The 26,915-nt window shown below is 48.1% G+C and overlaps 1 protein-coding gene across 3 annotated transcripts in view; it reads left to right on the top strand.

Annotated features, from left to right (window-relative positions):
* Loxhd1 (lipoxygenase homology PLAT domains 1) overlaps nucleotides 1-26,915 on the top strand; it is a 168,216-nt gene that overhangs the window by 117,796 nt on the left and 23,505 nt on the right. For 2 of the 3 annotated variants that reach the window (XM_052155668.1, XM_052155665.1), the window contains 11 exons: nucleotides 811-927; nucleotides 1,961-2,123; nucleotides 5,399-5,553; nucleotides 9,141-9,350; nucleotides 9,477-9,612; nucleotides 11,408-11,616; nucleotides 12,328-12,513; nucleotides 15,607-15,734; nucleotides 17,414-17,531; nucleotides 19,051-19,225; nucleotides 20,943-21,128. In XM_052155668.1, coding sequence (XP_052011628.1) covers nucleotides 811-927; nucleotides 1,961-2,123; nucleotides 5,399-5,553; nucleotides 9,141-9,350; nucleotides 9,477-9,612; nucleotides 11,408-11,616; nucleotides 12,328-12,513; nucleotides 15,607-15,734; nucleotides 17,414-17,531; nucleotides 19,051-19,225; nucleotides 20,943-21,128 — 1,783 coding nt within the window. The remainder of the gene's footprint in view (nucleotides 1-810; nucleotides 928-1,960; nucleotides 2,124-5,398; nucleotides 5,554-9,140; nucleotides 9,351-9,476; nucleotides 9,613-11,407; nucleotides 11,617-12,327; nucleotides 12,514-15,606; nucleotides 15,735-17,413; nucleotides 17,532-19,050; nucleotides 19,226-20,942; nucleotides 21,129-26,915) is intronic. The other variant, XM_052155666.1, reaches the window with a different exon arrangement.

Here is a 26,915-nt window from a genome sequence, read left to right as displayed (position 1 = left end):
ATCCTTGTCTATCTATGGAGTAGCAGTAAGGTGCTTGGCCAGGGACTTAGAGCTAAAGAATAGGTGATAAAGAGAGCTATGCTGGCTGGAGAGATGTCTCAGTGGTTAAGAGCACAACCACACGGTGGCCTACAACCATCTGTAATGGGATCTGATGGCCTCTTCTGGTGTGTCTGAAGAGAGCAATGGTGTACTCATATACATAAAATAAATACATCTTGAGAGAGACAGAGACAGAGACACAGAGAGAGAGAGAGAGAGAGAGAGAGAGAGAGAGAGAGAGAGCGCTATGCTGTGGTTTTTGGCCTAGTCACAATCTCAATGGGCTGCCTCAGCCCTGGTCCTGGTTTTGGCTGACTAAGACACCATTTTCTGTAATTTTGGGGGGAATAGAATCTGTAGGAGTAGAGAAAAATAATTATAGAAGTGGAGGGGCTTTTAAGAATTGGAAGATCCGAACGTCGTCTGACTAGCCAGACAGGAGCACAGGCTACACCAGATCCCCTCTTCTGAGACCCAACTCAGTCCTCAGAGATTGCGGTACTGTGGCATTGAGTAATGAAGGATGGGAAAGGTAATGGCTCTGGGAAGAGTCAGACACCCCTGAAAGACACGAGTGCCTGAATCAGGACCAAGTATGTGCAGATGAAGGAAGGAAGCATTGGCTTGTCATGCGCAGAGGAGGGCCTTGCTCAGGAGAGGTGGGTGGAGAACGAATAACACCCAGAAGTTCAGAGGGATCTGAGTATGGAAGCACAAGATGGCCGAAGCCTCGCTACTAACACGCGGTGCCTTCTTTCCTTTCTGAAGTTAGAAGACGTGGGTGAGATCATAGAAAAGATTCGGATTGGCCATGACAACACAGGCATAAACCCCGGGTGGCACTGCTCCCACGTGGACATCCGCAGACTCCTCCCTGAGAAAGACGTAAGTTGGAGACAGTCTTTCCCAGATTTGGTTCACAGCATACTGGCTTGCCGGCTACTTCAGTCTCTGGGGTGTGTTAACTAACTCAGGGCCAACGCAGAGTCTTCCAGTGATCCACGGAAGGGGTCTGGCTAGTGGATCTCAACCTGTGGGTCTCAATTCCTGTGGGGTGGGATGACCGTCTTACAGGGGTCACATACAGATATTGTGACCTGTCAATCAGATCTTTACATTATGAGTTGTAACAGCTGCAAGATTACAGTTATGAAGTAGCAACAGAAATAATTTCACCACAACATGAGAAACCGTATTTAAGGGTCACAACATTGGGAAGATTGAGAACCGCTGGTCAAGGCCATCTACTCTGGTCTATGTGTCTGCCTCAAAGCGACAGGACCAGTGAGTGTGCAGCATGTCCTTGCCCAGGGTCAACTCCAAGGAAAATTTAACCTGAACAACTTGGAAAACACTAGGAGAAATATTAGGAGACAGTGAACTGTCATTGACATGGATTTAAAAATGCAGAGACCCCTCTTCACCTACTGCCCCCCCCCCAAGCTTTCAGGATAGGATTCAGATATTGATTTTTATTTTATTTTATTTTATTTTATTTTATTTTATTTTATTTTTTGGTTTTTCAAGACAGGGTTTCTCTGTGTATCTCTGGCTGTCCTAAAACTCACTCTGTAGACCAGGCTGGCCTCAAACTCAGAAATCCACCTGCCTCTGCCTCCCAAGTGCTGGGATTAAAGGCATACACCACCACTGCCCAGTGGATATTGATTTTTAAATGTGACCCAGGAAGTGCAGCCTTCATAAAGCTAACTAACTCCTCCTCCTGTGGTTGTGTGAATCTCTAAGGCTACATCTTCTGAAATCAGGGTAGAAAGGGTCCCTGACTTCAAACTGCGAGGCAACGCCTTCTTTGTCTTTGGCTCCCATGAGCTTCATCACACTGGGGACTCACTGGTCTGAGCGGTCTCCCCCTACCCCCACCTTACAGACTAATTGTCCTCTTTCCTCCTCACCCCAGGGGACAGAAACCTTGACTTTCCCCTGTGATCGATGGCTTGCCACCTCTGAGGACGACAAGAAGACCATCCGAGAACTGGTCCCTTATGACATCTTTACTGAGAAGTACATGAAAGATGGATCCTTAAGACAGGTCTACAAGGAAGTGGAGGAGCCTCTGGACAGTAAGTGTGTGTGTTGGGGTGGGGCAGGGGAAGTGGCCTTTGCTGCACAGGAAGTCCCAGGACCACAGCGGAGCACTGGTTCCTGCTAGGTTGAGCCTCCTCACATAGGAGGACAGTCTATGCTATCACTGGGCAACTGAGGCTCACAGAAGTTACATAACTTGCCAAATTCACACACCTGGAAGATGGCAGGCCAGTCTTCAGATTCTGGCCTGTTTCCCTGCAACCTTTGTACTCAAATCTCTGGGTCTACTTCTATAGTGTGATGCATCCCAACAGGTCACACACTGCCTGGATTACCCTGCCCCTGGCTTTCTGCTGCGCAGCCCATTTAGTCTCTAGTTGGTGTGGTATGGCCCTCTCTGTTCTTACTGGACAGTCTAGGCTGGAGCACAGCACAGTGGGAGAGTGTTTGCCTAACATATGAGCACCCAGTTCACAACCCTGTCCTGTAAAGGATTTGCTTTTAAGAAGGAAAACAAGGTAGAATCTCCTGGCAAGGCCTACCTCTGGGGGCTAGGTCCAGGGTCTGGATTTGTCCGAGGATGCCGGGCATTGTTTCCTGCATCAGCTAGTCACTGTCCTCCACGGCTGTCATTTCTCTACAAGACTTGGATCATCCTGACCACCCACTTCTCCTGCTTCTTCCTTCCTTTAGTCTCAGTGACATCATCATACTCTGCTTATCCTCCTAGCTCCTTAAATAGTCTGCTTAATGTAAGTCCTCTCTGTGCCTGCTGGCATTAAAGTTTCGTTCCCCAGCCTTTTCTTCTCACTACACTGGGACACATGTGTGTATGTGCACACATGTGTTCTTTCTTTACTGCATGGATAACACTCCCAGCTACTCAGCTCTGAGTAAGCTTTTAACTCTTTGGTAATCAATGTTACCACCTATAAAAGATTCTACCACTGAAAATATACAAAAGTGCCCAACAGGGCAGTCTACACAGATCATAGAAGCTCCAAGACTTGGAAAACCAACCCAAACTTATGGTGCTATCGTTTTGGAAAAACTGGAGTAAAACCCAGGATTCCAGTAAAACTCTCAGTATTCTCTTATGAAGCTGGTGGGGACAGGACACAGATCTTTCTGCTCATGAGAAAAAAAAAAAAGGCAAGGGATGAACATGTTTTCCTCTTTATGTAAAACAGTGACAGCCCCTGCCTTCCTTTAACCTGAGTCATATCTCTCTCTCTCTCTCTCCCCACTTTCCTTTCTTCAAATTTTCTTTGCTATTCAGTCAGGGAAATGTATCTTTTTTTTTTTTCTGTTTGGACCACAGATGGACACCTCAGGCTGCAGTTTTCAACACCACTCTCGGGATGTTCTGTATAAACTGTACTCCACAGAACCCACTCTGAGGTTTCTAAGGAAACACCTCTTCCCCGACAAGCTGTGGCCAGGGTGGAACGGGAGAGAGGAGGATCCAGAAATAGCTGGATCCTGCATCCCCGCCTTGCTCAGCACCAAGAAGCTGAATCGGTTTTCTTAATTACCAAAGGACCAGAGAAAGCAGCAGGAGGTGGAGTGGGGGTGTTAGAAGATCATTCATCTCAGTCTGGGACAAGGGCGCCTAGAAGAGGCGTTTCTGACAGGTCCACCCACCTGTGATAATTTCACATGTGGAACAGGCTCCAATCCTGCCAGGAGTTTTGGGGGTGGCAGGGAGAGGGCAGTCATCAACTGTTGTGTCTAAACTGTGACAAGATTGCTAATGTTACCCCACGTTGGTGTTGGCCTGACAGACTTGGGTAATGCTGCCTCTTTTAAGCAACAATTTCATTATCAATTACTGAGGTCCTGGCTGCTTCTGTGCCAAGCAGGATGGACTGACCCCCAAATCTTGTCTGTATCAGGGGACACACATCTAACCATCAAGTCTCATGAAACAACAAGGAGCTTGGGAAAATGAGGGAGAATGAGCTATGAAGTCAGGGAGGGGAAGGGTGGGTTTAGAGAAGGTAAAGGATGCAGAAGGGATCAAGTTCCACTTAGATGTGTGAGTTTGTGATCCTGGGCCCTAGTCCCAGTGGAGGTAGCCAGTAAGTGACAGGAGTGGAAGCACAGGGACATGGGTTGAAGATATAGACTCAGGAGGTCAAGGAAGACAAAGGCAGGTTGTACAAAATGAGAACAGAAGGGTCAAGGTGGTGCTAACGGGCTTAGCAGCCATAGGCTGTGTAGAAGGTGAGGGACCCAAGAAAGCCAGAAAGAAGCATGATGCTGTGTAATACAGTGGAAAAGAAGACTTATCAGGAACCATGGGGGTGCAGGCTACCCACAGCACACTGATTTGTTACACTGAGTTAGCCGTGGCCTTGGGCCACTTACAGGGCTTGGGGGCAAAGCCCTTCTCAGTCACTGTAGACAACGGAACCACCTCCTAAGTCTTGTCAGTCTCCGGGGTTCACAGGAATGGCCCTTAGTCCAGGATAGGCACCATGCCACCCCAGCTCCCTGCCATGCAGTGCTCTTGCGTTCTGTGTCCATGCCAACACTTGGGCATTTCTCTGGGTGGCGAAGAACCGCACTCGGGAACCTTCCGCCCTCCCATTTCCCATGCACCCTCCTAAAAGCTTCCTTCCCATCCTGTTTGCTTGGATTTCCCATGGCAAAGGGGTACAGGGGGCAGAGCCTAGCATCCGTAGACACACATAGAGGACTTGCTTGGAAGCTGGGGAGACGGCTGTCACATTCTTCCTTGCTGAGTCACAGCAGCAGAGCACAGCCCAGACCACACTCATTTCCATACCCCCAGGATCTTCCTATACTAGTCACCCTGATACTTGGGCCCCGTCCCAGGCACCATGGGAACAAAGGAGAAGTTCTCAGTTTCTGTGGTTAGGAGGAAAAGCTTCCCTGGGAATAATGGGGCAATGTGAGTGGTACCAGTGGGCTGAAGAACAAATCAAAAGAAGGAAGGATGATTATCATCACTAAGGCTCAACGGCTGTAGTGAAGACATACTTAGAGCAATCTCCTTGGACTAACTTGAATGGGTGAATGGGTTAGGGGGCACTCCAAAAGCCTCCATCTTTTGGTTCTCTGAGAGCCTCCTAAGTCCAGATCTGATGGGTGACATCTGACTGAAGCCCACACACAGGGTGCAGCTGACCATGCATAGCCAAGCAGCAGAAGGAAAATATAGCAGCTTCAGGGCATGGAGTAGACAGACCTTTGTATGCTAACCAACCCTGTTCCCTCAAGCTAATGAGCTTCTACCCTTCTCTTCTGTCTGTCTGTCTGTCTGTCTGTCCAACTTGATGGGCAGTTGTGCTGTACTCGGTGCAGATCTTCACAGGGAATGTTCCTGGGGCAGGGACAGATGCCAAGGTCTATATCACCATCTACGGAGACCTCGGGGACACGGGGGAGCGGTACCTTGGCAAATCAGAGAACCGCACCAACAAGTTTGAGAAAGGAACGGTAGGAGAGACGCACTGAACGCCATCTCTTTTGGAATTCTCTGGGGTGAGGCACATCCTCCTGTGGGCTTTTGACATTGCTTTTCCTATGTAAGCACAGACTGTCTCCTCCTCCAGCCAAGTGGAAGTTGGGCCAGAGCTCTAGATTGTGGGAATGATCTTTCCAGAAAGCCAGCTCAGTGAGGGTGGTTTGTTCATGAGATTGTGGAGGCCACAAAGTCGCAGGGGCTAGCCCGAAAAAGACTAGACTGGGGGCCTGGAAGCCTGGCTCTGCCTCCAGTTCCTCATCTGATTCAACTTTGCTGACTTTGGTTTCCCTGTCGCAAGGATGAGGAAGCAAATATAAATTGGCTGAGTGTGTTGTGCAGAGCTGAGGCCCTCAAGAACAATATTAATAATACCGGGGAGCACTCACCAGGTAGACTCACCTTGACCTGGCCTGTCTATTGAGGGCCAAGCATGCTCTCTACCAAGGTTCTATGACTATAAAAAAGGCTCGAAAGGCCTGAGGCCAGTCAGCACGTGCAGCACTTCCAGCTCTGATAGACTTTGGTTTACAAGAAGGACAAAGTCCAGCCAAGACTTTCCACTCTGAACGGCTCTCCCTGCACAGCTCCTGCCTCCCCTGTGTGCTGCCCCACCCTTCAGTCCATCCCCAGTCCCTTTCCTTCCTCTCCATGTTCCTAAGTCTGCCTGAAACTCCACGGGCCAGGGGATCTCCGAAGAGAAGAGCGGTGGCATTGATCCAGCTGGTGTGTGTGTGTGTGTGTGTGTGTGTGTGTGTGTGTGTGTGTGTGTGCATCCATGCATGTCCCAAGAGCCTAACTCAGCCAGACAGGCCTTTTTATACTGAACCACCTGCTGGTGAGGAAGGAATTAGCTGTGGGACAAGCAGCAGGTGTCCTGTAAGTGGATCTGTAATGTCTGGTGACCCCATGTGCCAGGCTCAAAGAAGGAGCCCCAACCTGACTGCTGGGTCCTCAGAAGGCATGTCTCAGATTACTAATCATCTGGATAGAGTCCATCAGTCTTTAACTTCACTTCCCTGCTTCTGGATCAAGTAGAGGAAATATAAGACATAAACCCTAAGAGGAAATATAAACCAGCATACCAGGGAAGATAATTTACAAGTCTCTATCTCTATCTCTCTGTCTTTCTCTGTGTCTCTGTCTCTGTCTGTCTCTCTGTCTCTCTGTCTCTCTCTCTCTCACACACACAAACACACACACACACACACACACACACACACACAGCAGAAGAGATGAAGTTGTTCACTGCCCAGGAATAGTGCTTAGAAGAGGACTTATCTTGCTCTTTTCATTTTGGAAAAGTAGATCAAAATGGATTCCTGTGATGTCCCTGGCTCTAGACCAGGGATGTGTTATGTTAAGTACCCAGATACTGGGCTCAGATCGCCTGAATTAGACACTGGTTCTAATACTAATTGGTTATATAATCTTGGGCAATTTACTTAATATCTCTGTGTCTTATAAAATAGTTTCAAGTGACTGTGAAAGCCAGCTGAATTAAACCTCGAGATACCCAACTGTGCCTACTTTGCTAGCCATGTTGAGGCTTAGGAGAGCTCCCTTGCCCCCACCTGCCATGGATGCCTGCTATTGACATCTGGACAATGCACTGGCATAATAATAGTGTGCCTCGAGTGGCTGATGGTTAAACGTTTGTCCATGCCAGAGCCTGGCAAATAATAGGTGCTCAACAAATACAGAGAATAAATGATTGAATATATAAATAAAATGATACAATCTATTCTCTAAGTTCAGAACACACACAGATACACACACACACACACACACACACACACACACATCCCGCTATAAGACGTCTGCCCTATCATGTTTTCTTTGTTTCTTCTAGTTTTGTTGTTTAGAGTTTTTGCTGGTTCATTTGATTTTTGTTTTGTTCTGTTGGGGCCTTTTGAGATAGGGCCTTACTCTCTTGCCCGGGTTGACCCAGAACTCCCTATGTGACTTGAGCTGACCTGGAACTCGTGACAGTTCTCCTGCCTCTACTACCCCAGTTGTGGAACCACAGGCATGGGCCACCATGCTCAGCCTCTGGTTTTGTTGCCCCACAAGAGCTGAAGCCGCATCAGGCCTAGTCACTAACTGTGAATTCCTGAGGCCTAGTCTCACTAACTGAATTCCTGAGGCCTAGTCTCACTAATTGAATTCCTGAGGCCTAGTCACTAACTGAATTCCTGAGGTCTAGTCACTAACTGAATTCCTGAGGTCTAGTCACTAACTGTGAATTCTTTTTTGTTGTTGTTGTTTTGTTTTGTTTTGTTTTGTTTTGTTTTGTTTTGTTTTGTTTTTGAGACAGGGTTTCTCTGTGTAGTCCTGGCTGTCCTGGAACTTACTCTGTAGACCAGGCTGGCCTCAAACTCAGAAATCCGCCTGCCTTTGCCTCCCAAGTGCTGGGATTAAAGGTGTATGCCACCACCGCCCGGCCCCTAACTGTGAATTCTTGAGCTCTAGTCACCAACTGTGAATTCCTGAGCCAGTTGCTGAGGATTCTGAAGCTTCCATTTCTTTAGCCACCTGCTCTGGGGGTCAGGAGTCATTCTTGATGCCATCTTTCTTACCACCAACCTCTCCCTGACTACATCCAATTGGTTGCCTAGTCTGAAAGAGTCTCCCCATAAGAATCCTCCATCACTGTCAGTCCTTCCTCATCTGCCTGTGTATAGAACCAAACCAGCCCACCCAGTGCTAACAGAACACTACCTTATCTCGATCCCTGCTCCCCAGGGGCACACAGGTCATGGACATCACCTACATCTGCCATGGTCATTGGCAGACTTTCAGGACCCGCCCTACACAACCTGCCTGCCACAACCCCAGCAGGCCACTGAGCACTTTTAAAGGATAGCCACACCCTCTTCAGCTTTCCAGGTGTTTTCTCAATACTTGTGTTCATGCGCCACAGAAGCACCACACAGTGCTGCTGTGATGGAGTTTTTCCCTTTTACCCAAAAGCCACAGAAGTGGCTAACATTTCTCATCTGGCCTTTGGTATTCAGTGGGATGCAGGGGAAATCTTCCTACACCAAGATACTTAAATGGAGATGGGGCTGGCTCATCTCTGTAACAGAGAATGTTGTCCCCAAATCACTCTGCTATCCCCAAAGGGGCCAGGCCCCAGATGGCTTCTGATTTCCCTCTGTGAGAGCTAGCAAGCTGCAAACAAGAGTGCACGCTAAGATCCTCCTTTACACAGAGGCAGCCTAGCCGGGCAGTGGTGGCGCATGCCTTTAATCCCAGCACTTGGGAGACAGAGGCAGGTGGATTTCTGAGTTTGAGGCCAGGCTGGTCTACAGAGTGAGTTCCAGGACAGTCAGGGCTAAACAAAAAACCCTGTCTCAAAAAACGTGTAGCCCTCGAGCAGGCTACACGAGGCTAGCGAGGAAGCGAGTCTTGAACTTGGACACTAAACACTGGTCTTTGGGATTCAGTCCTAGAAGGGATCTCCAGCTGGGAATATGTCCATTCAAACTAGGAATGTAGGAAACAGGGCTCAAGGGCTTAAAATGAGGTCCCCGCCAAGCTGTCGTATTTGGACCTCCAGGCCGACACCTTCATCATCGAGGCCGCTGACCTGGGTGTCATCTACAAAATCAAGCTCCGTCATGACAACACCAAATGGTGTGCCGACTGGTATGTGGAGAAGGTGGAGATCTGGAATGACACCAACGAGGACGAGTTCCTATTCCTGTGCGGGCGCTGGCTGTCCCTGAAGAAGGAGGATGGGCGGCTGGAGAGGCTCTTCTACGAGAAGGTACCACAAGGGGATACTGGGCCCTCCATGCAGCCGTAGTCTGTAGGTATCTTTATACTCAGGGGAGATCCGTGGGGCAGAAGATGCCCGCACTGCAATGAGCCCCAGCTGTGCTTTTCCTTACAGGAGTACACTGGAGACCGCAGTAGCAACTGCAGCAGCCCGGCTGACTTCTGGGAGATCGCCCTGAGTTCCAAGATGGCAGACGTGGACATCGACACAGTGACAGGACCCATGGTTGACTATGTTCAGGATGGCCCTGGTGAGCAGATTAGAAAGTGAACAGGCACAGGAAAGCGGCTTTAAGCTGTTCTTAGCCAGGCTGTTGCTGTAGCCCCACTGCTGCTGGTAAAGCGGGCCTAAAGCTTCATACTTTGTGGTGTTTACACACACAACAGCCCTGTGACCAGGCAGAGAGAAGTCCCCTACAGATGAAGCAATGGATCCAGTTGTAGCAATGATCTCCTTAATCCACCAGAAGGATATTATCCTAATCTCTGCCCTCATCCTGACTCTCAGACCGTGAGTTCTGGCCATGGGACTGGGGACAACCCAGCAGAAAGCAGATCTAACAGTGGGACTCTCTCGTGCATCTCGTACCCAAAGTCTAACGTAGTATATTCCTCAGTGCAGGAGAGAGACCCCTAGCTGTTCAATTGGGGACTTAAAATCTATTTGTGGTTTTGACACTAAAGCCAGCTTTGGATACGTCAGTCCCATGGCCTTTGTGTTTGCTTTCTGCATGAAGCAGTGTCCTTGAGAAATCCATTTTACCAATTATATCTCTGAGATAAGGCAGTTCTATGTTAATTTTTTGGCATGTAAAAGTTCTATCTTCTTAGATTTAAGAGCGTGACCAGTGCGATGTCACCCTCCGGGACAGCACGACATAGGTCTATGAGGTCACAGAGATAGATGCTCTGTCCACACGCTAACCTTCTCAGTATGTGAAAAATGACAGGACCCACAAAGTGTCCTTAACTAAGGCCTGTGATCGCCTGTGGGGCGGCCAGGGGAGTTAAACAGCTGCCAGCACAGAGTGCCCTGCCGGTGACGCCAGCCAGGAGAGGCTGCTCTGGATCACTCTCAGAGAGATACAGATGGCATAACCTAGGCCTTCTGCAGCAGGGCACTGACTCCTGTCAGCTGGGATGACAAGCCAGGAGAAGGGTTCTTGATTTATTCATTTCTAACTGCAAATGACAGCGACCTGGAGACCGTGGTCTAAACAACTTCAGCATTTTTCTAGTGCATAAAAAATTCAAAGGCCAAGATCGAATTCAACAGCTCTAGGCGGCCTGGCAAGCTGCTCCCTCTAGAAACCCTATAAAAAGCCGCTACCCTAAAGGCCACCAAGGTCACAAGAGCTGAAACACCGGCCACACATCCACATCCCAAGCAGAATGAATGAATAGGGCACTCCTTCCAGGAGAGTCAGACCCTTAAAACAATTACCCTCCAAATCCCACCCAGCAATCACTGGCTTACCTATCAGGGCCACCCCTAATAGGAAGGAAAATGAATTCTTAGTGAGCATCTAGAGTCTAAGCTATGTGGCCTGACCAAGTTTTTTTACTGAACAAATGAATCTAGTTTGGCTTACAGATGGATGCCCCTAGGATTTCCCTCCACTGAATTACAGCTACAATACACTTTGACCTGAGTTTCTGTTTTCTGCCAGACCTTCCTTCTCAACAGTTGTTAGAAATGTGGGAATGGAAGCCCCAGACCTGGTGAGATGTTGTGCTATTCTTCCTTGCCCAGGAGAGAAAAATTCAAGGAAGATAACTGGCCAAGGAGGTTTTCAGAAGCCTGACACTCTAAGAGACACAAGGACACTCTCTTTAGTCTTCCAATTGGATGCTATGAACTAAATCATCCCTGTAGAGCAGACAGGCACCACTGTGAGCTTGTAGAAGGCTTTTTGGTGCTTGGTCTCTGAGGAAGCAAGGAAGGGACAGACCCTCCAGGGCCTTTCCAAGGTCATTACAAGTTCCCAACCCAGCATCTTTGCCTAGCTGGCCAGTTGTAAAGTCAAACTCCACAATCTCTTGCAGTGATTCCTTACTATGTGTCAGTGACCACCGGGAAACACAAGGACGCAGCCACTGACAGCCGCGCCTTTGTCGTGCTCATTGGGGAAGACGATGAGCAGACCAACCGCATCTGGCTGGACTATCCGCAGGGGAAGCGAGGCTTCAGCTGTGGCTCTGTGGAGGAGTTCTACGTTGGTGGCTTGGATGTGGGCCTCATCAAGAAAATAGAGGTGCTGGCCCTGGGGGGTCCCCATGATGTTGACTCTCCCTGGGGAGTGAAAACAAACTGGTCAACATGTAGGAGTGGGAAACTGTGGACAGACAGAGCAATAACCTGGAGCCCTTCTGAATTAGAGGCAGATCTCCAGCCTCCACCATCAGTGGGTCAGGTTACCTCAGGTTTCCCACTTCTGCCCATTCAGTAGAGATAGATACCCTGTGTACTCATTTTCTCGTTGTTGTGTGACAAGTTACCATCAAATTAGTAACTGAAAGCAATTCAGGTACATCTGCTGCCCTGGGTCAGGAGTCTGGCTGGGACTTCTCAAGGTGTGACTAGGCCTCTGTTCCTCTCCAAGACTGCTAGCTGTTGGCCAGACCAAGTCTCTTGTGGTTGTAGGAGTGAGGCCTTCAGTTCCTGTCAGTTCTATGACACTTACCATGTCCTTCAATCAGGCCAGTAGGAGACAGGGTCTCTCGCTTTGAATGTCTCTGACTTCTTCCATCCCCAACACCCACAGTCTCTTTTAAAGAGCTCATGTGAGGAGGTCAGAATCACCAAAATCATCTCCCCTCTGTGGAAGGTCCTCTGGCCATCGAGCATCCAGCATATTGGGAGGAAAGGTTGGGGCTGAGAGCACACGGCAGAGAGAGGACACTAAGCAGGGAAGGTTTTTCTCTCAGCTCAGCCAAGATCCTCACAGGGATGGTGTGCCTCACAGCTGGGCCATGATGGAGCCTCCCCTGAGAGCTGCTGGCTGGTGGAGGAGCTGTGCCTGGCGGTGCCTACCCAGGGTACCAAGTACACATTACGCTGCAACTGTTGGCTTGCCAAGGACCGAGGCGATGGTGTCACCTCCCGCGTCTTTGACCTCCTGGATGCCATGGTTGTGAACATTGGGAAGAAGGTATGTGTGTGCGGCCTGAACGTGGAAGACACAGGGAAGATGAGGGTGAAGGGGATAGGAGAGTCATCACTAGATACTGACGGAAACTAGCCTGGAAAGATAGTTAGACTTACTTATCTCAAGCCAGAAGACTGTTCTCTTTTGGTCTGCTGCTGTGTGACATTGGGGAAGTCTCCTGGTTCTTCTGGGCTGGGTTCTTCTGGGTCTTTTCCTATACCATGTGCAAATAACATTTCCCTTTATTTTGTGTTCTGTGCTCAGTCTTGGCCAAAAGTAATGAGATCACTCACTGTCCCTGAAGAGCTTTGGGTGGTACCAGCTCTGTCCAGATGTGTGCCATAATTGCTCTGCCCAGATGTAGAGCATCATTGTTCTGCACAGATGTGCAACATCATTGCTCTGTCCAGATGTGTGCCATCATTGCTTTGCCCAGATGTGTGCCATCATTGCTTTACCCACATGTGTGCCATCATTGCTCTGCCCAGATGTAGAGCATCATTGTTCTGCACAGATGTACACCATCATTGCTCTGTCCAGATGTGTGCCATCATTGCTTTACCCACATGTGTGCCATCATTGCTCTGCCCAGATGTAGAACATCATTGTTCTGCACAGATATGCACCATCATTGCTCTGTCCAGATGTGTGCCATCATTGCTCTGCCCAGATGTAGAACATCATTGTTCTGCACAGATGTGCACCATCATTGCTCTGTCCAGATGTGTGCCATCATTGCTTTGCCCAGATGTGTGCCATCATTGCTCTGCCCAGATGTAGAGCATCATTGTTCTGCACAGATGTGCACCATCATTGCTCTATCCAGATGTGCATGCTCTCTGCACCCACAGCATAGCAACAGGGCAAAGGACTCCAGAGACTGAGGGCCTCTGTATAGCAGTGCTGGACACGTGAGACCCTTTGTATCTAGAAAAACCAAGAAGGCAGGTGCTTTGCCTAATGTCTAATGGGTCACAGGAACTGAGATATATTGTATGATCTCAAAGGTCAGTTCAGTGTTAGGCAGGAGGCAAGAGGCAGCTTGTCCAAAGACAAGCATCTAGTTGGTGATCCAGAGGCCTCCTGGTCACCTGACCCTGTACTTCTTTTTCTCTTTCATGATCTGTGGAGCCAACAGCAGCCCAGCTCGGTTTAGTCAGGACACCTAGCAAGGTCAGGGCCAAGCAGTAGTGCCTGTCCTGTGATGGGAGCTGCGGTAGGGGTTGTACTCTGCACTGTAAGATCTTCCATGGGAAATTGTGAATGTGCCTGCCCCTCCCCAGCAGGGAAGTTGGGGGTGGGACATTCTGCAGCACAGACTTCTCCCTCTGTGGCCAGTGGATGATGAATAGTGTGGGTGAACCTGCTGCTTGTCCTGGGCTTCTGCCCTGACCCACTTCCCAGCCGCAGTGTGTCTTTGAGCAACTCCCTGATGTACACCACACCCTGTGCAGCTGCAGCTCCTCCTAGCTCAGTCTGAGAAAATGCAGGCCCACATTGGGCTATTCGAGGAGCAAAGAGCACAGGCTAGCCACTGTACAAAGTGCAGGGCCCTTCAGACTGGGGTCTCCCCAGGATATCAACTAGAGTGACAGAAACCCTGCTTCCCTCCCTCATTTGGAAACACGCCAGTTATGTAAAAGGACATGTGTCTATATAGAGAGGAACAAGGACAGGGAGAACATGAGGGCTAACAGGGCCTGGCCTCAGAAGCTGATGGTCTCTCCAGGTCATCAGCAACCTCAATGTGACCTTTCTATTTTTTGTGCCTGTATGAATAAGAGCAAGAAAGGGACAGGTTTCTGCCTGTTGCCAGCAATCCCCCCAGTCCTACCTGGCCATTGTCCACAGTGAAGGCCTGTGCTCCACTGTGAGCCTTGCTCTCGAGCATTACTCCTAACCCTGTCCTGCCCAGAAGAAGAATCCAGGAACTACAAAAAAGCTCCTGTCAGGAGCAGTGACCAGGGCATGACCACAATCACAACTAACATACACGGTTCATGGTCTGAAACTTCCTGACGACCGTGAGGACTGGGCAGTTGCTCAGGTGAGACAGAATGTGGCAGGTTTGCCATTTCTCCACATCACCCCAGTTCTCAGAGCTACTACTTGGTCTGTGGGTATCTGTTAACAAGGGATGAAGAAACACCCAGACACCAGGAGGCTGCACATAGGTGACCCCTCCACACAAGGCCATCTCTTAAGAGCCTCCACAGGGCCTCAACTCAGATACTCAGGGAGAGGAAGTCCCGCCCTCCCTCCACAGCCTGCGGATAAAGGGAATCTGGTCCTTTCCAAACACAATCCAAATCTAAAGCAGAAACTGGATGACCAGGTAATTAATTGCCCACTTTATACGTGGCTTGGGGCAGAACTCTCAGCCCCCTCCCCGCCATGGCATTTCTTGCTCATGTCAGGGGTGAGCTGTCTGTGGCAGGAAGCTGGGAACACTCAGAGCCCACGCAGAATCCTCACATGTCTGGCCTCACCACGCACATAGTGCCATACAATATACTTGGCACCATACCACACAAATAGTGCCATACTATATACTTGCATGGCTATCACACACATGGTACCGTACCATACGCTTGTGTAGCTCTACCATACACATGGAAGGCCCAGCGCCAGGAGCAATGGTCTATGAGTCACCTGGGTATCTCATGAGTCTACATGTAGTATCTCCACATCTCTCCATAGAGGAAGCAAGGATAGGGCAGGGCCATTGGTCCCCGGTGAAAAGCTACCAGAAGGCAGACCTGGATTCAGATGGAGCTCTAGATGCTCCTGAGTCACTGTCCCACCTTCACATGGCCACAGGTGATGGCCTCCCATCACATGCAATGTCTCTGTCAAAGCCCCACCAGCAGCGTGACTGTAGCGGACATGTGCACCTCCTCGGACATGCGCACCTCCTCAGACATGCGCACCTCCTCAGACATGCGCACCTCCTCAGACATGTGCAGTGAGCTGTGCCAGATTCAGCTCAGAGCTTCAGAACCTGGAGAGCACATCTCTTCTCCCTAGGGACACTGAGATGCGTTGGGTGGTTTAGTGGGTGGGGCTGGGGTCAGGAAATCACCCCTCTCACGACAGGTGCTTTATGAAATGACGGTGTGGACTGGTGATGTGGTCGGTGGAGGCACTGACTCCAATATCTTCATGACCCTCTACGGCATCAACGGGAGCACGGAAGAGGTACAGCTGGACAAGAAGAAGGCCAGGTACCCCAAGGGAGCCTGACCCCATACCCTGCTCACACCCAGTCCATCCAACTCTGTTCTCAGCCAGATTGGCTCTGTTCCCCCGCTGTACCCCATATGGGCCTCCTAGCTGCCTTCCATTTATTACTCTTTTCTAACTTTTCTTGTTCAAGAGCAAGAGTAGATCTCCCTCCTCTAGGAATCCTTCCTTAAGTACCAATGCCCATAGCAATTTTTTTCTCCTCTAGAAAGAATTACCAGCTGGATGTGGTGGGGTATGCCTTTAACCTCAGTACTCTGGAGGCAGAGGCAGGCAGATCTCTGAGTTCAAGGCCAGCCTGGTCCACAGAGCAAGTTCCAGGACAGCCAGGTCTATATAGAGAAACTCTGTCTCAGAAAACAAAAACTATTTATTTTTGTGTATGAACACATTATCTGCATGCACTTGGGTGCCTAAGTGCCCAAGGAGGCCAAAAGCAGGTGTTGGACGCCCTAAGACTGGAGTTACAGATAGATATGAACAGCTGTGTAGATCCTGTGAGTGGAGCCTGGTATCCTGGAAAAGTAGCCAGCACTCTTAACCTCTGCACCATCTCTCCAAGACGATTCTTTTATTCTTTTCTTCACTTCTTCACAGCATGGGGGCTGTGCAAGGAGACACTCATCCCAAGTAAGGCCAAGTGTCCAAGATGGAGGCCAGCACACACATGCATATGCACATACATGTATAGAGGCATTATGGGGTGCTTGAAAGAGGCCCTTATTGTCAGATGCTGTATACTCCACAGTCTGGAGCACAGTCATTCTCTCTCTAATCTAAGCTCCCCACCTCTTGAGAACGCTAATGGCCTTGAAATGCACACCTATAGGTTGTCAAGGTAGAGGTGTCCTGTGAACTAACACTGTCTCCAAGACGGGGAAGCCCTCACTCTTACCATGTGGCACTTACAGTCTCGTGCACACAGATGTGGTCTGTTTTTTAAAAATGTCTTGTACCCAGAGAACCATAATAATTGTCACGTAGAGTTGCCTCTTTGAGACCACCTGTGCCACTCCAGGGCCCATCAGCAGTGTTATAGAATGGGTCAGCAGCCGGGCAACCAGTCAGGACTGAAGGTGGCATTGTGCAGGTGGCCCTGTAGAACATCTCTGAGATGATGCAGCCATTGCATAGGAAAATGAAAGACACAAGAGCAACATTGCCTTCCATTCGCTCCCACTTTACAACTGTCGGGAATAGGAACCAATCCAGAGCCACTGTGCTCAGTTGTACATTTGCATGCAGTGAAATGAGGTCAATCTGTCTTCTACTGTTGGTTGGCATAGAACCTGCCCCGCCCTTGACACTCATAGAGTGCCACTAAAGCTTCTCTTTTTATCTCCAAAGTTTGTTTCACATCTATGGTCTCCAGGATAGCTTTGTGAAACTACAGAGTGGATATCATTCTCCCTAGATTTCAAGTGAGGACTCCCAGTCCCAGAAAGAAAGGTAGAGAGCCAGAAAATGGGACTAGAACCCAGGATAGTAGCTCTTGGTTCGGGGCTATGTCTATCAGTCAAGCCTGCTTAATCCAGTCTTTCAGGATCCCACCTAGAGAGCAAAGGATGGGCATCTGGGGAACTGCCATTGCCAAGCCGTGAAGCGCCTGGTCCATGGCCAGGGCTGGCTTACCAGCTTCCCTTCTTCATGCCCCTCCCAGGTTTGAGCGGGAACAAAATGACACCTTCATCATGGAGATACTGGACATCGCTCCCTTTACCAAGATGCGAATCCGCATTGATGGGATGGGTAGCCGGCCAGAGTGGTTCCTGGAGAGGGTAACGAGGCTGGTGGCCTTCCTCTGTCCCTGCCCACCTCTCCTTCATGCTATTGGGTTATAAGTGACCTTGTAATGCAGCTGTCCTGACCATGGACTTTGGTGTGACTTAATCGGGGAATGAAACTTTGCTTGTGTCTAGTAAGAGCTGACTCGCTGCCAGAGAACACAACACAGTGGGAAGAGCCTGGGATGGGGAAGGTTTGGGATGGCATCATCTGGGACAAGAGATGTAGAGGTATTCGTAGAGAAACAGGCTTAAGGCAATGAGAGCTGGGTGGGTGTGGGTGGTGGTCTTCCCATGCCCCTTAATTACACTGCTAGGTTGCTGTTCCTCCCTGCCTTCTCTCTGGAGGAGCCAGAGTCCCCCCAGGAAGCCAGGCTGTGGCTCATCCCTGGGCTCTCAGGCAAGCTGAGGGCATCTGAGCAGGGGATGGTGAGAAACATACAACAGCAGAATCATGAGGTCTCATTGTTTGGCTTCTGCCTCCCCCTATGAGCACACAGCATACAGAACACACCAGCTACCACTCGCAGCCAGAGGCTCAGCCTCTCCCAAGGAAAGGAGGTGTCTGTGTTCCTCAATACCATTTGCCTATCTCCCTGACCTTGCAGGACCCTGACCCTAGGGACCAGAGGGTAGCCATTGTCACCATGATGGAGCAGAGGGCTCCCAGTGCACATCTCAGCTTGCTATGTTTTCATGACAACCAATGACACAGCTAACAATCCCACGGGCATGCCCCAACGGCTGGCTCTGGTGTCAGGTGGCCCCTTGTACAATATGAGGCAGATTCCTGCAGCTGTGTCACAAAACTCCAGAATTTGGGGGGCGGGGACAGAAGAACAGGAATGAAGGTGTCTGCAGGCCATGTGCCTCTGAAGACAGCATAGGATCTGACCTTGGCTGTCCCCAAGCTCCATCAGCTGTCACACAGGACTTTCCCCACATGCACATGTCCCTGTATGTAAATTTCCTCATCTCACTCTGCTTAGGGCCACCTGTGACCTCGTCTAGTTTAAATAAGGTCATACGCCAAGACTTTGATGATGGGAACTGTAATATATACACTCAGAGTTGGCAGAACATGGCGTAATTTATAATACAAGTCCCGCAAGCTTGTCTGAAATAGTCTTCCCATCCCTCATCTACGCATGGCCATCTGTCCTCATTCTCCTCAGGCTGTCCCTTCCTGTGTAGCCATTGCACACTTTCACTGAGCCGACAACACTGCATTCACGCCACCTGGCAAATGTCAGTGCCCTGCTCCCAGGCTGCCAATGACTTGATTCATTTTGTTTTCTGTCACTCATTACACCATTCTATATTGCTTTGCTGTGGAAGCCTTTTCAGATAAATTTCCAATTTCCAGGTTGCATGGGACTTTCAGCAGAGAACATGAACAGAGCCCTCCCCTATACCCACAAGTCTGAATCAGGGAGCTCAGGTGGGAGTTCGGGGAGGAAATGGCGCTAAGGTATCTATCTCAGAGAGGCATGTCCACACGGCCTCTCTCCAGATCCTTCTAAAGAACATGAACACAGGAGACCTAACCATGTTCTACTATGGAGACTGGCTGTCCCAAAAGAAGGGGAAGAAGACACTGGTGTGTGAAATATGTGCAGTCATCGATGGAGAGGAGATGATGGAATGGACATCCTACACAGTCTCAGTGAAGACCAGTGACATCTTGGGTAGGTTGTGACCTGCCTTCTTTCCCCCTTGCCGTCCGTAATAAATCATGACTGGAAACTTGCTTCTGATTAGGGCATTTTCTTCACATATCCTCTAAAGCTAAATCATCTCCATCCTTTAGAGTCAAAGTATTTTCTCACAGTGATGAAACTGGCTTCTTCTCTGTCCTCTCATAGAAATGGAGAGGACAGTTTCGGGGACACGGCCTTTGCTTGGCCCTATCTTTGTTCTTTGTGTCTCACCTCAGTGCTGTGCACGTTGACACACCGAGCTTCATAGTCATGTCTACGTGACTCTGGCTTGGGGATGAAGGATAGAGATGGGACTCCAGGGACCCCAAAAGTCTGACGTTCTGGTGGAGCTAGCACCATTAGGTGAGGCCAAGACTGATGTAGCCCAGATGCTTCCAGAGAGCCAGAGTAGGAGCCTTGCCCATATAAATAGAAGCAAGAGTTCCAGGGGCATCCCAGATAAATGTCAAAGTCAGGCCCAGAAAGGCAAACAGAGCCATCGAGCTGACAGAATGCCCAGGGGAAGGGCTTCTGAGCAAAGAGAGGGATGCCCCTCATCTCGCCAGGAGGAAATGCCTCCTACATCCCCTCCCCCAGCCAGGACTTCTGCCTCTGTGAGGGGATCACAAAGAATTTAGCAGACTCATTCACATTCACCGTAGATTGCCAGTCATGACAGCTTACATTTTCAACAGAGATATTTGTCAAAGAGTCTGCCATCCTGGTGGAAATCTCAGGCATTAGTGATGGCTCTGAAAGAATTCATTTCTAGAATGTTCCTCTTCCTTTTCACCTCATAGTGGACCTTCCTCTTTATTGGCCGAAGTTCTCAGTGTCCACATCCTTTGAAGGTCCTCATTTTATTCCTTCATGGTGTGCTCTCAGAAAGAGAATTAAGTTCATTGGTAACAACAGGTGCACTGCAAAGAAACTCCACACAGAGTCCTTCCAAGAGCTCTGGCTTCTCAACCATGGCCAGAGCATGAAGCACCTCTCCAGGGAAGGTGCATTTTTGTGCCAAGCATTCATGTGACTCTGACTGTGGTTAGACTAACAGTAATTCAACATGCAATGAGAATGAGAGGGGTAGAATTGGATGTGTTGTAAGCGCTGGTGTTTACTTACTGGGCCAAGGTTACCTAGTATGGCCAATGAGAAATGAATCTTAACCAGGATGAGCATTCTGAGCAGGACTGAGCCTGAGACAAGTTTATCCCAAGTTTTATACTCTTATCAGTAATAGAATATGATAGCTGCCAGCATCAGTGCAATGGTAGTCACCAGATACAATGACGTTGGCAAGGTAGACAGAGTATACAGGATTAATGTCAGAATCTAATTGTTCTGTCAAGCATCTGTATGTTTCGTTAACTTCTGAGTAACACAGAAAATCACAAGGCAGCCTAAGTGCTTCTCTGCCTCATTTTCTCAAGAACCAAAATGCACACAGGGCCTCAGGAGCCATGGACTCTAACCTGAAAACCTATGATGTGTGCCTCTCAAAGCAGCTAGACCAGGCCAACTCCATGATTCTCTGCAACACCTAAGAGGCCCAGACCACTTCTGGCCTCTCTGACTCTATCCCAAGTTTCACTGACTCTAGATTCTGTCACTATGTTCCTCAAGTGGTCTGGGAATAAGGCCAGAGCAGAGGGCTTTATGGAGAGATGCCAGCTCCCAGAGCCTCACCTTGTCTGTTTCCCAGGGGCGGGGACGGATGCCAACGTGTTCATTATCATCTTTGGGGAAAATGGAGACAGTGGCACCTTGGCCCTGAAGCAGTCAGCCAACTGGAACAAGTTTGAGCGGAACAACACGGACACCTTCAACTTTTCTGACATGCTGAGCCTGGGCCACCTCTGCAAACTGAGGGTCTGGCATGACAACAAAGGTAGCTACCTCCTGAGATCAGGGTGGAAAAGAGTCTCTGGGACAGTGCTCCCTGGTCCCACCTCACTCCATGAGTAGACTCTGCTCACGCCAGTGGGAAGGTGGTTCAGCCATGATTGCATCATTTGGGTGTACCATCGATTACAGGCCTGGTATTCTGAGGCGGTTGTTATACTTGTGGCTTAGTTCCTTCTGCTTTCTCCTTGGAATATTAATGATTCCTTATTTTTGCAATACCAGAGAATGGATTCTACTTAATTCAGGCACAAAAGTTAAGAAAAAAAACCCAGATTCAGTTGGAACAAATGTAGCATAAATTGCTTAGCATGCACAAAGCTTTTTCCTTTCTGTGCCTGAAAGAGAGGAGTGGGAAAGAGGGATGGAAAGAGGAAGGGAGACAGGAAAGAAAGGAAGGAAGGAGCTTCACCAAGTCTACTTTTCATGCATTTCCTATTAGTATTTTATTTTTCCCCTTACAATACTGAATCTGAAGGTAGCTATGTTCACTTATAAATTTAAGCAGGATACAAGCCAACTTAGAATTTTACTTTTCAACTCCAAGGCACTTACAGATACTTTGTCCATTGCTGTGATGGAGTTTGTGGCCTTCACATGCCTTTGACCACTGCTTTGCTCTCTGCAGGCATCTTCTTACTTTGTCTTTGTACCTGCAGCTTCTGTTTGATATCAGAGTTGAGGGTTCACTTTCAGACTTATGCACCTCCATGCTGGCCACTTCCTCCAACTCATCTCTAGCATCCCCAAAACTAGCTTCCCCAAGCTGTCTGCTCAAGGCCCACTCCTGCCTCCTGCTGTCTCCTTACCTCCCACATAGCTGTCCTGAGACTGCCTCGTTTACCTCTTCAAATCCTGCTGCAGCTGATCACTGATAAACCCAACTCAGCAGCTGGTTGCACTTCCAGAAGGAATGATGTCACTGACTTGTTTCAACATGGGGTCACAGTCAAAGCATTCCCATATGACAGTAAACTTGGGTAAGGCAGAGAAAACAGCTGCTTTTCAAAGCAATAATATAACTTCACAGTTGTCAGATTTCCTGCACATATTGGGTCATTCATGCCCTGAACATCTATGTGTACCTAGTAGGCCTGAGACCCTGTTAGGTAGGAAGAAATGCAAACATTTGGTTGTTCAGTGTGCTTTGTGATGTTGTATTACAAAAGCATGTTAGTGACTCTCTACCCTAACCAAAGAACATAGAAGTCTTAGGATGTCCACCTCAGGACCACAGAGCAGCAAAGAACCAGCCAGTAATCAGCAGTCAGCAGTCAGCAGTCAGCAGTCAGCAGTCAGCAGCCAGCAGCCAGCAGTCAGCAGTCAGCAGTCAGCAGTCAGCAGTCAGCAGCCAGAAGCCAGCAGCCAGCAGCCAGCAGTCAGCAGCCAGAAGCCAGCAGTAAGAATTCTGGTGTTGTTTTGACCTACCATGTTCATCCTGCTGGTCTTAATTCTACACCTTGATTGCCCCCCCCCCCCATGACAGAGAGCCAGGAAGGAAGCTGGCTGTGTGAGGGAAAGCATCCTCTATCTGCTTGCTTTACTATCAGGTGTCCAGGTAGGAGCCTCATCCAGACAAAGTGCAGTGCTTAGCAGCTTGTCTGTCTCACTTGTTACTGGGGAAAAATATCTGACATAATCAGGCAAGGGAGGGAGGATTTATTCTGGGCCAGTGTCAGAGCTTCCATGGTCAGTAAGTATCCTTGCTTCTGGGATGCAGTGAGGCAGATTATCACGGAAGAAGGACCTGGCTGAGGAAAGTTGCTTTTCTCAGAGCATCCACGAGAAGCAGAGAGGAACACAGAAAGGGGCCTAAGATCTTCCCTTTCAACAAAGACTTCCCCAGGTCCCCAGTTCATCAAGGGTCTGCTGCAGAGAATCTTCTTCAGGACCTGCTGCTGAGGGAAAGAGTGTCAAGTTCATGGAGACAGAGGAAAACACAGAAAACCAGATTCACTCAGTGTCAGAGAAGCTAACTGCTACACATTGAGTACAACAAGGCTGAATAGTGCTTAAAATGGTATTAACTTTTGTAGCTTGGCTCTTCATAGCCCTAAACTCAGTCTTGTGGGCACTGGAGGCAGAAAGGAGCCATTCTCTAAGCTTGAAAAAGGGAAACAACCCAACGCTAGTAGGCAGGATTGCCTGGCTTTGCCTCCCACTCTGGGCTTGCCACATAATTCCAGCCACAGGTGTATCTGCCTTGTGTCATGGCTCCAAGCACACAGCCTACCATAACTGGATTTCCCTACCTCTGGTTAGAAAATGCTTTTATGTCTTCACCCTTTCACGAAAACTTATTGGCTAGCCGTACATGAATTCCCTCCCCAAACAGTTGGCTTATACGTGACTGAATTCTGTCTTCTTTACATGACTGTCTTAATTAGAGTTCCCTATTTTGATAAAACACCATGACTAAGAGCAACCTGGGTGCCCTGGCCCATGGGGTTTTTGACAGGGGACCCTAGAAGAGAAGAGAAGAGAGACAGAGACAGGAGACGCAAAGAACGAGGCCAAGGCTAATTAACTGTTCAAGGCCTCTCAAAACTGTATTTTCTCAGGGAACTTATACAGGCAGGGGAAGAAGTGAGCAAGTGTAGCCTGGGAACTCAGCCAAGGTGAATCTCTGGCAGCTGCAAGATGTTTTCTTCTTCTGGGAGGGCACAGTGACCATTGACCACCCAATCTCTCCAAGGTCTGTAGCTGAGGAGAAGTCAAAACCTAAGCCCATCTTTAAAAAAATAAATAAATAAAATAAAATGAAGTCTAAACATAAAGTAAGGTCAGTTTGGCTCCTGGCACCTGGGAGAAAAGAGTATATTTTGTCTTTAGTTCTACATTACAGTCTAGCATCTAAGGAATTAAGGGCATGAACTCAAGGCAGGAACTTGGAGGCAGAAACTGGTGGAGAGCCTAGAGAGAGGTGCTGCTTACTGTCTTGCTCCCCATGGTGTTGATCCTGTTCTCTAATAACACACAGGCCACAAGCCAAGGAGTGGCTCCTCTCAGAGTGAACTGAACCCATCCACATCAATCATCAATCAAGAAAATGGACCTGGCCTCCCCCTCGGCCCAGTCTGTTGGGGACATTTTCTCAGTTGAGGTTTCCTCTCTAACGTAACTCTATCTTGTATCAAGTTGACATAAAATCAGCCAGCTTGACTTTTAGCTCCGTGAGTTCCACAGCCTTGACTTTTCCTTGAGGCCAACCCACTACCTGTGATATAATATAGTTTAATAGTATTTAATTGCGTCTTTCTTCAGGACTCTAAAATCCTTCCTTGTATTTCATGCCTTCATCATATATTCAATTTCCTCCAGAGCTAAAGATTTTCTTGTGCCTTGATTGAAGTGAGGGGCTGACCATGAACCTCAGTTGAGCTCATGACTGAGCCCCCTAGGTGTCCACACCCCTTCTCCAGACAAATATCGTGTGCATATCTGGACTTTATTGGCTTTCCTGGCGTATTTTTTGCTGGGCAAAAACCTGACATCCAATTATCCAGTTTCTTCTCATCACTGTCAAAACCCGACAAGAGGCGGGAAATCGTTCAGCACTGCGGACAGCGCCAGCCCCGCTCCACACAGTAGCTAAAGGCTGTACACTTTCAGCAGATTCCAGACTCCCCAGAGAGCTTGACACTGATTCCTGGTCTGAAGGCCTTGGCTCTGTGGTGACTCTTAGATACAAACAAATTCTGAGTCACTGATGTAATCCTTGTTCCCATGTAGGCATAGAGAAGTGGGTATCCTTTCCAGGAAGACTTTGGTCCCAAAAGCAGGATAATACCGTGGGCAGGTAAACCTATATGGTTGGGATACAAATCCCGAGGAGAGCCAGGTCCTCAGCACAGTTCCTCTCTACAGAAGCTGTCTCTTCCGAGGATGTAGATGCAGATGTTCATATATGCCCTGCCTGCTAAGCATGTCTTGTTACCTCTCTTTGCCACATTCTCCTCATATTAAAAATCTCCCCCCACTCCATCTAGTTCTTGGACAAAAAGGAAATGTGTGTGAATGCACGTATTTTGTCTGAAATTCTTCCTCCAAAAGGTAACTATTTCCAGATAAAGATATTAATGAGTCTACAAATGTTTAGCTAACTTAAATCATAGTGTTCTTCTCATCCCTGGATCTGCTTGGGGGAGTGTTAAATTGGTTTTAAAAAAATTGACCTTCTGGGGGTGTGTTTAATCTAGCAAAAAGTTTTGAATGTGCAGAAAAGTGAAGAAAACGCAACATCAGCTCCCACCTGTCTGTCACCTTGGTTCAGAAATGATTGTGCCTTACCACATCAACATCACTGCTTGACTTTAGGCTCCTCTCTGATTGTCAGACAATATGAAGCTAAATCCTAAGTTTTGGGCCACTTCACTCCAAACACACTCACACTTAATGTGTTTCCCCTTTGGAAATGGACTTTTTCCCCTGTACAACCACACCACCATCATCACACTTACTGTATGACACACTTTTCCAGTGTATGTAGTAGGTAAACTTACCTATAAATGCATATGGGGCACATAGGAGAGCTTACTGAATGTTGGAGAAATGCTGTGTACTGATATGGTAATATCAAATTCAGGATTTAGCACTTAGTAGACTGGCTGCTTCATTGTAAATTTCCTTCATAACTCTCTAGTAGCTTCTTCTGATGATCAATTAGAATTACAATGTGATGCTATAATTCTATCATTTCTTTTCCACTTACCAGCTAGGGTTTTTATTTTTTAAAAATTTGTCCCTATGGCTATTTGATTGCCACAAATTACAGTTTGAAGAAGAAAACCAAGATAAATGATTAATTATTCTACTTCATTTTAATTACCCAGATAGATTTTATAATACTGAACAAATTGCAATAGTATTTATTTTCTAATCCATCTCGCTTTTCTTGCTTCCTCTGGTTAAATGAACACTCTGCTTAGCAAAGAATTTTTTAACCACAAAATGATTGACAGTTTTTGAATAACATAAGTCCATAGAAATGAGAAGGACCTCAGAAATAATCATTGGAATGCTACAGTATGCTCACTTAGGCAGATAACACTGAGACCCAAAATCATATCTGCCAAGTCCCAGGGTGTTACCTAAAACAGCCTCTGATGAGACCCTTGTACATATTTTGAAAAGACAATAGCAAGAGTCTTGTATTCTTCCATATCCAGGGCTCTCTAGTGGCTCCGTAGCTCACTTCCAACCATCCATGATCTTGCTGAGGAACTGTGAGTCACCCATATGGGCTTTTAACTTCTCAGGGGTTATTTTTAGGGAAGGTGTTGCTTGGCGAAGCGAATCTTTCTACCTGAGAAGAATCTCAATGGTTTGCACTGGATAAAAATACCGACAGTTGACTTTTTGATAGTGAAAATAATTTATCGCTCCTATGATCATTGAATACTAAGCAATATAATTAAGAGGTTGTAAGACACCCTGAAGTTGGAGAAGTCAGACTCAAATATAAAAATAGTCTTAAAAGAGTTAAGGCACAGTTACAACCTCAGCACAAAGAATTCTCTGGATATCAGGGCTCATGGCCAGCAGAGCAGACATGTCATGGTTTGAATCTGAAACTTCCCCAAGGGCTTCAATTCTAAAGACTCTCCAGTTAGCAGCACCACTTTGAAGGCTGTGGAGCCTTTAGGAAGTGGGACCTGGCTGGAAGAAATAGAGGCTGCTGTCACATTTTTCTGGGTCTGCCATCATGTGAGAGTCTACTACACGTTACTGCTGTGTGAACCCTACCATGCTGTCCTTGCTGGGAATGTCCTAA

The sequence above is a fragment of the Apodemus sylvaticus genome, chromosome 13 (assembly GCF_947179515.1).
Source record: "Apodemus sylvaticus chromosome 13, mApoSyl1.1, whole genome shotgun sequence".
NCBI lineage: Eukaryota > Metazoa > Chordata > Mammalia > Rodentia > Muridae > Apodemus > Apodemus sylvaticus.
The sequence above is the reverse complement of the archived record's forward strand: the minus strand, read 5'-3'. Positions and strand labels throughout refer to the sequence as shown.